Raw genomic sequence first — 15136 nt, 5'->3', positions numbered from 1 at the left:
TTATATGTGTAATATGTTTTTTTAAAATCGGAACAGAAACGAAGAATCGATCGTTTTAAAAATGTAACATACCCGAGGTGTCCTACTTTGAGGACCCTGGTCGAGCCCCTGGTGGGCCCATGAGGTCCATGTCCAGAACTTAAACTCGACAACACTTCTTCTTTGCGCTTGTGAAATTTCATTCAAACCAATCTAACCATTTAGAAGTTACAGATTTATTTCCTTCTTTTTGTTCTATACCACTAAGTGTCGCTTACGATAAAATTCGTTTACTTTAAAATGTAAACATTGACTTACGATAAAATCTTACCGCCTATAATTTTGAAGTTATTAACAATTTTGATATTCTGAGAACGCTAAACATCAGTTGGTCCATAAAATTATAATTTTTGCAATAAAAAAAGATTTACAAAATGTCGCTTACGATAATTTGGCGCTAAGGGCTAGATATTATGTTTTTACTGATAACACAGTGCAACAGGAAAAAAAACAAGTAATAGAGCTATATTCGGCTGTGCCAAATCTTATATACCCTTCACCAAATTATACTTCAAAATACAAATTTTTGTCTTTTTAATTTTTTGGAAAAAAAAATTTTTCGAATTATTATTTAAAATTTTTTTTTTATTTTAATATTTTTTTTAAAATTTTTTGAAAAAAATTTTTAGTTTTTTAATTTTTTTTTTTTGGTGAAAAAAAAATTCGGGTTAAAAATAATTTTTTCCCATTTTGACACATTGTAGGTCCTACTATTGGTAAGTTAATGCCTTAGTAATCCAGATATAGGTCAAAAATATGTAAAAAATCGAGGTTGTCCTGGTTTTTTCCTCATGTCTCAGCCATTTGTGGACCCTTCTCACTAAGGTGAAGGGTATAATAACCATATATGGACACCACTAAGTGATAAAAGACCAAAAAAAGACCCGTGTCTCCCAGTTTTGCCCAAAATCATGCACTTTTTTATGGGGTCCCAAAGATTTGGGGCCTCGGTGTCATTTTTGCAAAAAACTGATCATTTTCTCAGGCTCATATCTTGCAAACAGTTCGGAATTTTGATTTACCGTCTGAGGCAAAGTTGTAGCTCTTGTCATAATGAACAAAAATTGTAAGCATATTAAATCAAAAAAACTTCATCTTCAAGATCAAAAGTATGCTTTATATTTTTGTGCTCTGCATCGGGAACACGTTTTAGTTTACATCCCTAAACTAAAACGTAAAGCTCTGCGAAAGGACGTAAAAACAAATTGACAATAACATTTAGGCTTAGCAACAAACACAAGCAATGAACATCCAAGAAATATAAATTCAAGGCAACTTAAGAGAAACAGAGAGAGAGAGTGGAATAGAGTAGATGACTATAAACAGCAGCAGGAAAATGAATAACACAACAGTTGGGGTCTGGCGCTTAGGCGACCATTAGAAATGTCTGGGCCATATTTGAATGACGCGACTTTTGTTGTTTTGAAACATCTACAATGTTGTTGCTGTTGTTTGTTTATTTATTTATTTGTTAAATGGTGTTGCTTTTTTAATACCACAAATTACAAGAAAATATGTAAAACTTAGACATTTAATACATTATTATGTATTTGTTGTACAAGTATTTGTATTTATTTGATAATACGCATTTGACTTGGCAGTGACTTATTTGTCCTTTGGTTTGTTTTTACAATTTGGCTCTTTAAATGTCTTGTATGTTTACATGTGTTTGTTCTTATTAATTTTCAAGGATAAAAGTATTAGAATTTTGTTTCAGTTAATTAAGTTTCTTTTTGGTTTTATTTTTTTTTTTTTTTGGTCTAAAATAAATAAATTTTGTCTTGTGCATTCATTATGTGTTCTTAAGACAGATAGGAAGGAAGGGAGTTGGGGCCTGAGTTACTTAGAGGTGGAGTTGTTCTGTCTAAGTAGTTGTAATTTACTTTACAAAAGTTGCGTAGTTAATGAGAAAATCAGCTTAAGACTCTAATAAATATGGAAGATTTAGTTGTGGCAACATCATTTTATTCTTTTAATAATTAAATAGTATATGTATATGTAGTAGTAAAAGTAAATAAGACTACAAATTGGGAAAAAGAATTTCGAAAAGAAAATTTTTAGCATATTGTTGGATGTTGTGTGTGTGAAGAAGTATTTAAAAAAAAGCATATGTTAAGGCAAAAAGGAAATTTTTAAAGTCTTTTATTTTGCAAAATAAGTAAAAAATTGTATGTTTTGAGTTACAAACAATTTATTTTGATAAATATCCCATTAAGCTAACAAAAACAGGCCCATTTTGAAAAAAAAGTCAAAAATCTTTTTTAATTTTGGAAAAAACTTTAAAAAAAATTTATTTAAAAATTTTTTTCAAAAGATTGAAGATTTAAATTAAATTTAAAAAAAAATATTTATTTATTTGCTTGTAGCGTATTATCTCCGATAAAATTACATCTATCGACTGCAGATTTAATCATAGTTTTGCTTCATGGAAATTTGGAAAAAAAAATTTAAAGTTTGGAATTTTGCTAGATCTAGTTCTAATAGGGTGGAAAGCCATCACTTCAGAGAGCTCAGAACTGTTTAGCTTATATTCAGAATTTATTTCAGATCGCAGTTATATGACTTTGAAAATTGTGAAATTTCACATTTTGTTAAAAGGAAAATTTGAAGACATTTGTAGATTTTGGAATTATGCAAGATCTACTCCTAATAGAGAGGAAAGCCTTCAATTCAGAGAGCTCAGAACTGTTTAGCTTATATTTAGAATTTATTTCAGATTGGAGTTATATGACTTTGAAAATTGTGAAGTTTCACATTTTGTTAAAAGGTAGACATGAAATTTGGAAGAAATTGGTAGATTTTGGAATTATGCTAGATCTAGTCCTAATAGAGAGGAATGTCATCACTTCAGAGAGTTCAGAACTATTTAGCTTATATTCATAATTTATTTCAGATCGGAGTTATATGACTTTAAAAATTGAAAAATAAAAAAAATTGTTAAAAGGTAGACATGAAAATTTTAAGAAATTTGTAGATTTTGGAATTATGCTAGATCTAGTCCTAATAGAGAGGAAAGTCATCACTTCAGAGAGTTCAGAACTATTTAGCTTATATTCATAATTTATTTCAGATCGGAGTTATAAGTCTTTGAAAATTGTGAAATTTTACATTTTGTTAAAAGCGGCACATGGAAATTTTGAAGAAATTTGTAGATTTTGGAATTATGCTAGATCTAGTCATAATAGAGAGGAAAGTCATCACTTCAGTGAGTTCAGAACTGTTTAGCTATTATTCAGAATTTATTTGAGATCGGAGTTATATGACTTAAAAAAATTATTTTCCACCAACTATTTATTTTTTTTGGTTTTTTAGTAAATTTTTCCAAAAATTGCAATTTTCCTAGCCAAACCACTGGTTTAATTTATAGCAAAAATTTAATATCAAATTAAGGAATTCAATATGAACTGCAAATACATAGTTTGATTTACATACATACATTTACCCAGCTGCCAGAGCAATTCCAAATATTAAAAAATATATATATATTTCAGTTAAAAGCAATGCCAATGTTGTTTCTTTAAACATTAAATTTCAAATTTTTAATTTCGAAATGCTTTTTTACTACCCACCACTCTTCAAAATCAAAATGAATAGAAAAGAAAAAAACAAAATAAAATCAGCAAAAGAAAGAAAAATGTTAAACGAGATTTTAACAATAGTTTCAACATAATAAATATTGCCAATGATTATTGGCACACAAATCTAACGAAATCCTTACTGAAGGGCATGTACAACAATGTACATACAACCATTCTACAAGAAAATAAAATAAAAACGGAAAACAATATATTGCACATTGTACTCATACACTACTGCTCCAAGCACATTTTATATTGTAGCCAGTATATACAAAATATATAGACTTCATCAGGACAAACATACAAATGTACCTATGTATCTATATATATATATATCTTATCGTTTAACACAAACCAAAATCTCAGCATTATATTAAAGCAGCTACAAAAAAAAAATGGAAGAAAACAAAATCAAAAACCAAAACATATGACTACTAGTACATGAAGAGGCAGGCACATCATCAATTTGGCCTCCGCAGTTAGTGCTACATACACATACATACATATTTATTCGTATGCATCATCACTCCTAAAAGTATGCAATAGTTTGCAAAAATGTTTGTATGTATTTGTACAAATTCACAAAAGTTAACATTGAAATGATGCTGCTGCTGTTTTCTCATCTCTTCTCTTCACAGCAGCATGTGAAGGAAGCTACAGCAAAAAAAAATCAATATACAAAAAATAAAAAGCTTTGCAAGGCCTTTTCAAACCGAACAAAAGATGTACAAGAGGGAAAAAAACGACAGCCACCCACATTAAAACAAAAAACCCAGATGAAATAACGAGCATAAATACATGCCAATGTAAGTAGAAGAAACACAAGAACAACAACAGAAAGAGTAAAGAGAATTACAATGTAGCTGTATGTATGTATTTGTAAATTGTTTTGTGTGTGTGTGTGTCTAAAAATATGCTACAAAAAACAAGTGTATTTAAAGCCTCAACATATGCTACAATATGCAGCACGAGTTTATATAAAAATAAACCAGTTTTTGTGTTGGTGGGTTGGCCTTTTTAACGAATTTTTATTTGATTTAGAGAGAAAAAAACAGAAATACGAATGTAAATTGTAAAAACACTTACCTTGTCCGAGGGTATAGTACGCGATTTTTGCGTAATCACGGCCGGAGTAACAATATTGGCATTTCCTTGGCCTACACCTGCTGCTGAGCCACCACCACTACCACCAGCACCAGTGCCACTAGCAACGCCAGCACTGTGGCCACCTGCAGCTGAGACCGAATTAGAGCTTGCCGATGAACAGCAAGAGGAGGACGATGAAGAGCATACAGAAACATCTGTAGTATGACGTTTAATGCTGCATGGTGTGCACGAGCTGTTTTGCGACAAAGAGGTGGCGGCTGTACCAGGAGCTGACATTGACGTCGATGGCCTTGCAAATTGCAAATGATGATGATTATGATGTGGATGCTGTTGTTGCTGCTGTTGCTGTGGTAGTTGTTGTTGCTGTTGTTGATATTGTGTATGAGAATGTGAAGAATGATTTTGATGGGAAAACGACGAGGACGATGCCGAAGATGTAGAAGAGCTATTGTGATGGTGTTGTTGCTGTTGTTGTTGCTGAGCTGAATATGAATTAGTTGAATGATTGTTGTGGGAGTATTGTGGCTGGTGAACGGCCACAGCAGCGGCTGTAGAAGCACTGGCCGATGCAGAGGGTGATGAAGCGTTCGAAGATGAGGGTGTTAAAAGTGAATGAGTAGAAGATTGATTATTATACTGATGATGATTATGATGTTGCTGTTGCTGCTGCTGATTGTGACTGGCATTCGAAATCATATTGTTGACCATTGGATTAAAGGACGAGGAGCCGTTATTGCAGGAAGACCCGTTCGATGACGAGGAAGTGGAATGAGAACGTTTATTACTTAGATTGCCTGCAGTCGTAGTAGCAACAGCAGCAGCTGGAGCAGTAGTAGTGGTAGTAGTTGTTTGCGTATAGGGATTATTATGTGGGCCAGCGCCAGCGCTGACTACAATGGCCCTCGTAGTGTGCTGATGCGACGATGTGTGATGACTGTGGCTACTGTGTGTACGATTGTTGTGTTGCAGTGGCTGATGTTGTAGTGGACCCGTTGGTGAAGTTGGCGTTTCAATGGACGAAGTTGTCGACATGCTGCACGTAGCACACGTTCAATTAATCTTAAATATTCGTATAATTTATTATTATTATTAATATTCTTCTTTCTTTCCTTTTTTTAATTCTTTGAACTACTACAGCTCACACGTTTTGTAATTATTATTTAAATTTTTTTATTTTTTGCTCTTCTTTTATTTTCTTGGTAATATTTACACTTGATTATAGATTAAAGAGATTTTATTTATTTTATGTTAAATGCCTGCAATAAAATAAAGAAAGCGTTATATTGTAATAAATCATAAAATTTAAAGATAATAACAGAAATAGTTTTTTTAACAAATGAAACAAAATCGATTGTATTGTCCGGTTATTATTTTTTATACTACTTTCTGTAATAAGTTTGTGGCTCTTTAGCATCAAGACCCTGATATCCCAAAGACCAAGGTAAATTTTTCATTTAATTTTGTTAATGTTCCAATGTCGCATTAAGTACACTTTAATTCAAATTTAAAAATAGTGGTTGACTAGAAAACAATTAATTGTGCATAAAATAATCATCCTAAATATTTTATTTCAGTTTTCAAAGTGTGTCACGTTCGGGATCGTAAGTGTATCTGGCATAAATCAAGATCATGACAACAGCTTGTTGGTCTTTTAGTTTATGAAATTTTAAAATGAATTTTTTTGACAACTAAATATATCACGTGACAAATCATAGTAAAGGTGGTAAAACAAGAACCAATGCAAATATTCCAACAAGACGACTCTCAATTGTATAGCTATATTATTCCATTTGCATTTTTCTAGAGATTCAATTTTTTGTCACGTTCGGGATGACATATTTATTGCTAGTATATTGGAAACAACTAATCAACAATGCTATTAAAAATTTTAAATAAGATTTCTTTATTTTTTTCTCACTTCAAAGGGACTACACAAATTGCAAATTGACGTTGCTAAGATTTAGACTTTTGCAAGACTGGAATGCACTTTCCTGCCTCTTAGTTTAAACTTGTTATAGAAATGATATTCTTTTAAATGAAATTTAATTCCCTGCCTATTATGTTTACTAACTTTCATTTAATAAATTTTTTAAAAAATATCTTTTTTTTAATTTTGTGAATTTGTTCACGATATTTGAAAATTTTAGAATATTAGAAAATTTTACAATATTTCAACGATATTTTAAAAATATTGCAATACATATGGGCATTTCCATGGTCAAGAATGCGACATTCGTACGTCTTTAAAGTGAACAAATAAAGAAATCTTAAAAAAATTTGTCTTGTTTGTATTCTGCGATAGCATTTTAAAAGCACTACAAAAACAAAAGGTAGATTTTGTCCTTTTACGGTTTTCAATATATAGCAATAAACATGAGATCAAGAATGCGACAAACAAAATGTAAATAGTTTTCGACTGCATTTTGAAAAATGCACAGATCTGCGATTTGGAATATAATTGTTTAAAGCTATTTTTGTTTCACTAAGGCCTGGTAAATTATCAAAATTTTAAACAAAGTTAATATATTTCTTTCATACAAATTAAATATATTTTAGCTTTGATTAAGCATAAACTATGTTTAATATTCAATAAGTTACCCGGCCTAAAATTAATAATTTTAACATGATTTCTTCACTTAAGTATAGAACGCGACATTCGTACGCCCTTGAATTGAACAAATAAAGAAATCAATAATTTTTGTTTTCCATTTAGTTTAAGGCAAAAGGTAAGTTTTGTGGATTCTAATATATTAGCAAACATTGGATCTGGAACGTGACATAAAAAGAACTCGGTTTCGACTCTATCTAGAACATTATTTTTAAAACGATCTTTGAAGAGAAAAAAATGTGAGATTTAGAACATCATATGCGATTAAACTAAATTGTAATAATGTGGCTTTCGGTTCATAGTAATGTTGAAATATTTGCACCCATTTTGTACAACCTTTAGTATGATTTAGCACGCGACATTTAGCATTCGATATATTTTTTATTTAGTGTATCAATAATATTAACTCTTCCTTCTTTACTGCTTTTCCAATGTTTGCTTGCCAGTTATGGCTTAAACGTATCTTTCTATCGAGTAACATCGACGGTTTCTATTTAAATTTTAAAATTTTTTTTTTTGGTTTTTTCAATTTTTTTTTAAAAAAAAAATTCGGGTTAAAATTTTTTTTCCGATTTTAACCCATTGTCGGTCCAACTTACTATGGTCTTATATAAGTCGTTGCAAATGTCTTTGAAATATCTATCATTAGATATCCATATTGTCTATATTAAGGTCTTAGTAATCCAGATATAGGTCAAAAATAGGTCAAAAATCGAGGTTGTCTTGGTTTTTTCCTCATATCTCAGCCATTTGTGGACCGATTTTGCAAAATTCTCGAAAGCATGTCTGACAGAATTATTGAAGATTTGGATCCCGAAGATATCTGGGGTCTTCAGAAAATTGATTTCAACAGACAGACGGACAGACAGACAAACTTATATATACCCTTCTCACGAAGGTGAAGGGTATAACAAGTAAGAGAGCTATATTCGGCTGTGCCCTTCACCAAATTATACTTCAAAATAAAAATTTTAAATATTTTTGGGTAAACAAAATTTTTTTTCCAAAGTTGTTTTTTTAATTTTTGGAAAAATTTTTTTTTTTGTTTTTTTAAATTTTTAAAAAAAAAATTTTAATTTTAATTTTTTTTTTTTTGTTTTTTTTTATTTTTTTTTGGAAAAATTTTGAGAAAAAAACAAAATTCGGGTTAATCTTTTTTTTCCGATTTTGACCCATTACTACGGTCTTAATACGTCGTTGCAAAGGTCTTTGAAATATCTATCATTAGATATCCATATTGTCTATATTAATAACTTAGTAATCCAGATATAGGTCAAAAATCGAGGTTGTACTGGTTTTTTACTTATATCTCAGTCATTTGTTGTCCAATTTTCTCGATTTTAATAGCAACCGAGCCGGAAGAAGACAGACAGACATACGGACATGGCTTAATGGGCTCCGCTATCTATAATGACCCAGAATATACTTTATCAGGCCTATCACACAGTTTGTTCGGAATGATTTCAATTCCGTAGTTTTTATCCGATCGATTTCGTTTTATGTTCTTCAGATTCCGTGTAGTTCATTAATTCCAAAAATATTTAATAATTCTGTATTTCTGATTTTAATTTTACAGTGTTTTTAATATTAACACAAAAGTGAAGTTTTTGGTACAGAAATTGATTAAAATTTTTAGAAAAATAAATAATTGCAAACAAAAATCAATTCCACTTTGAAAACTGAAAGTGGTTTCATTCCGAAATAAATTTTCGTTTAACTTTTTCTTAAGTAGCGAAATACGTAATTAATTCCACTTTCGGAATGGAATTCTGTGACAGGCCTGTATAGGGTCGGAAAATTATATTGTGGAAATTATAAACGGAATGACAAACTTATATATACCCTTCCCAAGAAGCTGATGGGTATAATAAATGAATATAATTAATAATGGAATATCTAAAGTAGGGAAAAGGAGGCAGTTTGTTAGCTTTTCATGTTTATCTAAGAAATGAAATGGTCCATTTATTTAATGGCATCACGTGAGAAAGGGAGTCAAAGTTGTTAGTACTTCAAGTTTCTCCAAAAACTGTTTCTTATTAAGAAAAATGAGAAGTGAAAAACTTAAAATTTCCAAGTTTAACCATGATTTTTGAATTTTTTTTTCTTTACAAACCATATCCTGAAAATTTCGAATCGAATAAAAAAATAAATCTGCCAAATCACTCCAGCCGTTCTAATGTGATGCCATTACATAAATGGACCATTTCATTTATATATAGATAGATGACATTTATGCCGAGAAAAATTAAACAAAACTCTTATTTTTTTAATATCTTTAAAATTGCCATAATATCCTTGATCCTTCCACCCAAAAAAAAAACACCTGGTCACTTTAAAATTCCTTACTCTGTTACACTTATTGCTCATTTGCATACATACTAGCTACAAAAACAAAGTATTTACATACAAATGTAACTGTGATATATTTTATTTTATTACTCTTTAGAAAAACATCTACTCTCACTCTGTCATCTTGCTCTCTGTTGCTAGTTTTTAATACAGTGATGTTATGGTTGTTGTTGTTGTTGTCGTTTGCATATTATTTAAAATTCCCCAAGTGTTGTCATGTGCTTTAACATATTCTGTCTCTGCTTCTTCTTCTTATTATTCATTTTTATATTCTTCTTCTTGTATTTCGTTGTTGTTGTTGTAATTTTCCTTTAGCTTACAAAGTATGTACGTGTATATGTATATTGTATTTGTTTCTTATGCAAATGTTTGATTAAATGAAAACTAAAAAAAAAATTATAAAGAAGCAACAACAACAAAAGAAAATGAAAAATTGCATTGTGTAATTGTGTTTATTTATGTGTGTATTTTTTTGCATGTAATAGGTACATAAATTTATTAAAATATTTTGCTTTAGCAAATGACAAATTAAAATTTATTTTTTTAATACATGTGCAGAGAGTTAGTTCATTTGTTGTTGTTGTTGTTGCTGTGTATCTGTGTGACTTTTAATGTCAACTTGTGTTTGTATGGATGTGTGCTGTGCAATGTTCAAGTCAACGAAGTCAGTCAAACAAAGCAATTTTGTTGTTGTTGGTTTAATGCACTTATTCATTCATTTATTTATACGTCATTTGTAACCACCCTCAAATTTATGATGATGTTTATGCCGATAATGTGCAAAAAAAAAAAAAAAAGAACGAAACAGCGAACAACAACAGCAAATACATCATGATACAATAACAAAGTAAACCAGCAAACATAGTTTACACTCAAAAAATTGTGTTTATAAGAACTACTATTAAATAACTATAAATATACAAAAGTGCTAAGTCCATTTTATTTTGTAAAAATTTATAAATTATTATCTCAGTAAAATGGAATTGAGTATAAATATGTTACTAAATATATACTTGTTCTATTCATTAAATTTCAACCAAAAAATGCAAATAAATTTTTTAATTAAATATTTGATCATTTTGAAATTTATTATCAACTCGACTTTCTGATATGAAGCAGAAAATGTTACAAGTCCCAAAAAAGAACCTATAAGATGCACACGCACTTCTTCTTAGCTGTGATTATTTGACATTATAAATCATACCAAATAATTACTAAAACTCCATTATCAGATTTCAAAAATATTTCAAATTATGGATTTTAGAACGTTTTTTGTCTCTCCTGTAATATTTCTGAAAAGCTGAAAAACGCAGTTTTATAAATGAAATAGTTTTTTTTAACACTTTTAAATATTTTATGCACATAAAGCGGTGACAAATACTAACTTTTTTTAATATAAAATAATCTTTTTAATCTTATAACAAATTTAAAAATGTTTGTAAACAAGTTAAGAGAAACTTAAGAGAAATATAACATGAAGTCTAGTATTTATAATAATAAAATAATAAAATGGAAATTAACCCTCAATGGCACTTGTGGTTAAAATGACCCCACTATTGAAATTGCCAAGGTTTTTTATGATTTTAAAAGTTTGGGGTCATTTTAACCCCAAGTGCCATTTAAGGGTTAATTTCCATTTTTGTTCTATTATTATAAATACTAGACTTCATGTTATATTTCTCTTAAGTTTCATCAAAATCGACCCAAAAATAAATAACATTCCGCTATCTTAAAATTAGAAATTCCAAATATTGAAAAATTTGACCATTGACCTTCACGACTTAAGGTTTAATGTTTTCCAATTTTAATAAAACTTTCAGAGTCTATTTAGAATTATATGGGCTATAATATTCTGAATAGATTTTACTTAAAACTTATAACAGTAATGAAATAGAGCACATTCGCCAAAAAAATGGCCATATAATTGGTTTTTCTCGAAAATTACAAAATTTAAATCGCAGATACGGAAAAACTATAAGAGATATTTTCATATTTTTATTCCATATTATGTTCTCAATAAATCCCAATGAGATGATCAAAAAATTCTGAAATTTGTTTAACAAAATTTTTAAAAATTTGAAAATGGAGTTTTGAAACAGCCGTTTAAAAATTTTTATTTTTCTGGCCAGATCTGCGAACAGGTTAACGGTACCCTCCGAAGATAAAAACTCATATTCAAGTAAATATGTACATATTTTAAATAAAAATGAGCTTTTATTTTAATATTTCTCAAAACATGTTAATTTTGTTCCTACATTTCTGGTTCTAGTTGCCTGAGACACGTTAATGGCCTGGCGAATTTTTAATAACTTTAAATTTTTTTGACCAATTTCGATTTTTTATGTCTCATTAGAACGACGATTACGTACACATTTCTATTCTTTTAAATTAAATTGCAAAAGTAATTTTTTAATGGCAAAATTTTTACAAAAACTCAAAACTTCTGAGGGCTTGCGGAACGTCTTAACCCCAACCGATTTACCTAGAATTTTTTCAGGATGATTTTTTTTCCAATGATCACCAAACTAGGAGGTGAGAATGGCCAAAATCCAACTTTCGTTTATTAAGGGCCACCCTAATATATATATACTGGACCGTTATAGATAGCGGAGTCGATATATCCATGTCCGTCTGACCGTCTGTATGTTGAAATCAACTTTCCGTAGGCCCTAAATAACTTACATACATGATTTATACATCAAAATAACTGCTATAGACCCGGTTCGGTTGCTATTTAAAATCGCGAAAATCAGCCCACAAATAGATATAAGGAATAAACCAGGGCAACCTCGATTTTTGATCTACATATAACTAGATTACTAAGTTATTAATAGAGAAAATGTGCATGTCAAATGATAGATATTTCAAAGTGCTTTGCAACGGCGCATATAACGCCATAGTAAGTCGGACTAACAATGGGTCAAAATCGAGAAAAATATTTTTTAACACGAATTTTTTTTACCAAAAATTTTTTTTTTTCATACAATTTTTTTCACTAATACATAAATTAAAAAAATGTTTGCCATGATATTCTTTTTTACTACAATTAAAATTTTAAATTTAAAAAATAAAAAAATATATTTTTTTTAATTTTGTTAAAATTTGTATATTATAGTATAATTTGGTGAAGCCGTATTGTTACTTGTCATTTCAACAGCTGGTTATTTGTTTTTGCCAATTGTGATTGCTAGTGACTCTTTTTTTAATTTTATCAATTAATGTTTAAAAATTATGAACTTTCGATAGCTAACGAGACATTCTTCGATAATTAAAATAAAATGTTTGGTGTAATTAAAAAAATTGTATCAGTCTGATTACAAACGATGAATTCGGGGCACCAGAACGTGACATTGGAACATGGACAAAATCAAATGACAAAGTTTTTGGTAAATTTTCTCATAATAATTATACAAATTTAGAAATGATAATATTTTAATTTTTCGAAATTTTTCAAGAAAATGCAATGCAATTTAAAATGTTCAAAAACAGTCAAAACAATTGATCAATATCCCACTTTTTTATGAAAATCTAAAAAAAGCATATAAATATCAAGCCCGACCATATAATACCCTACACTAAGTAAAAGAGCAAAAACATTTTTCTTTTAAAATTTCAATAATTAAACATTTATGACCGATAAAGTTCAATTTCGGAAGGACATTTGTATGGGGGCTAGGTGAAATAATGGACCGATTTCAGCCAGTTTCAAAAGGCTTAGTCCTTGGGCCACAGAATTAATTATAGGTACACTCAGGTCTCGTTTTAAGCGATAGATGCGTTCCAAAAAAAATAGCATAAATTGAATTCGCATAAAACGATACTCTAGCTTCATATAAAAACTAATGATTCGTTCCAAAATTCTGAAAAACCGCATAAATTCAGATTTTAATTAACAAATCAGAACAAAATCGCATAAAATAAATCAACAAAAATATATTTATTTAATTTACTTAAACAATAAAAACAAAATACGTTAAAAAAAATAAACAAAAATATTTATAATGACAGAAAAAGTGAAAATGATCCAATAAAAATGAGCTAACACATTTTTTAAGGAAATTCTGTGAATATGTGTGATTAATCTGAATCACTGAATAATTGTCTGCATCGGCTTGGAATTGGTTCAAAGTCACTTTCATCACTAGATATAATCATATTGTCATCATATGGTAAAATATCATTTTCATCACTAGAATTAATCTAGTGAGTAGGGGACGAAATCGAAGAATTTTTAGGAGCTACAATTGCTTATTTTCTTGCAAAATAATTTGTCATTAAACTTTGCGATATTGAATTTTTAAGTTGCTTATGCTACTCTTGATATCCGGAAAACAGATCAGTCAGTCCGCAATGAATCTTTAATTCTCTTTCCGTATCTGAATCTATATTAAGAATTTGATTTTTAAAAAAACAAACTATAACCATTATATCAGTGATGCAAAATTGGTTTAATTTAAAAATGGTAAAAAAGCTTTAAAAAACATCTAATATTTCAAAATCTTTTAAAATTCAAAAAAAAATTTTATTTAAAAACGGCATAAATTTCAATCCGCATAAAACGAGACCTGAGCGTATATTAATTTCATTCAAGAAATATATGTATGTACATATGTATTTCATTTAATAATCATAAAACACTCAATTTTCACTGTAATAGACATTATTTTTTGAGTGTAATTGAGGTTTATTACATTGCACACACATCTCCATATACATATACACACACACTAACGCAAAGTTACAGGAACAAAATGCAAAAAGTCAAAGGTGGGGCGTTAATTTGTGATGATTTTGATTATTGTTGTTATTTTCTAAGTGAATGAAATTTGCAATACAAACAAACACACAGAAAACAGATCAAAATCATTAACAAGAACAACAAAAATCAAATAAGAATCTTTTAATTCAGTTTTTTTCACAAACATTTTTGGCGTTTGTTTGTGTTGTTGTTGTTTTGTTTTAATTTGGTATGGCCCACAATACAATCGATTTTGGTAAGAAAAACAGAAGAAATAAAAGAAATAATAAACACACACTAACCAACTGAATAAGAGAATAAATCTATATGTAGATAAATTAAAAATATATAAATAATGAATGAAAAAAAAGATATAGGTATAAAAACAACATACACAAATAATATATATTTTTATTTTTGTGATAAAAACAATTTTAGCTATTTTTTTTTTATTTTTCAAAACCTTGGCCAATATTTTTTTACAGCTTTAATTTTAAATGAATTTTTTTTTTAATTTTCTTTTTTATAAAACAATTTGATTTTGTTAAAATATTGATAAATATGTATGTATTTTCCTTTTCTCAATTTCCTTTGAGCTATTGCACTATAAAATTATATTTTTTTATTTTCTTTAAATTTTGATTATACATTTTAAAAACACAACAAATTTTTCTGGTTTTGTAGGTAGTATTTATTTCACTTAATTTTTGAACTTAT

The 15136-nt window shown here is 29.0% G+C and overlaps 1 protein-coding gene across 2 annotated transcripts in view; it reads right to left on the bottom strand.

Annotated features, from left to right (window-relative positions):
* UBL3 (ubiquitin like 3) overlaps positions 1-14831 on the bottom strand; it is a 281516-nt gene extending 266685 nt beyond the window's left edge. Inside the window, exons 1-2 of one of the 2 annotated variants that reach the window (XM_065508352.1) lie at positions 14722-14831; positions 4704-5980 (exon numbers count right to left, since the gene is read on the bottom strand). In XM_065508352.1, the coding sequence (XP_065364424.1) occupies positions 4704-5756 (1053 nt within the window). In that variant the 5' untranslated portion in view covers positions 5757-5980; positions 14722-14831. The remainder of the gene's footprint in view (positions 1-4703; positions 5981-14721) is intronic. The other variant, XM_065508351.1, reaches the window with a different exon arrangement.
* Between the last annotated feature and the right edge of the window lie 305 nt (positions 14832-15136).

Source organism: Calliphora vicina, chromosome 4, assembly GCF_958450345.1.
Source record: "Calliphora vicina chromosome 4, idCalVici1.1, whole genome shotgun sequence".
Taxonomy (NCBI): domain Eukaryota; kingdom Metazoa; phylum Arthropoda; class Insecta; order Diptera; family Calliphoridae; genus Calliphora; species Calliphora vicina.
Note: the sequence above shows the minus strand (reverse complement) of the source record. Positions and strands in the feature narration are given on the sequence as shown.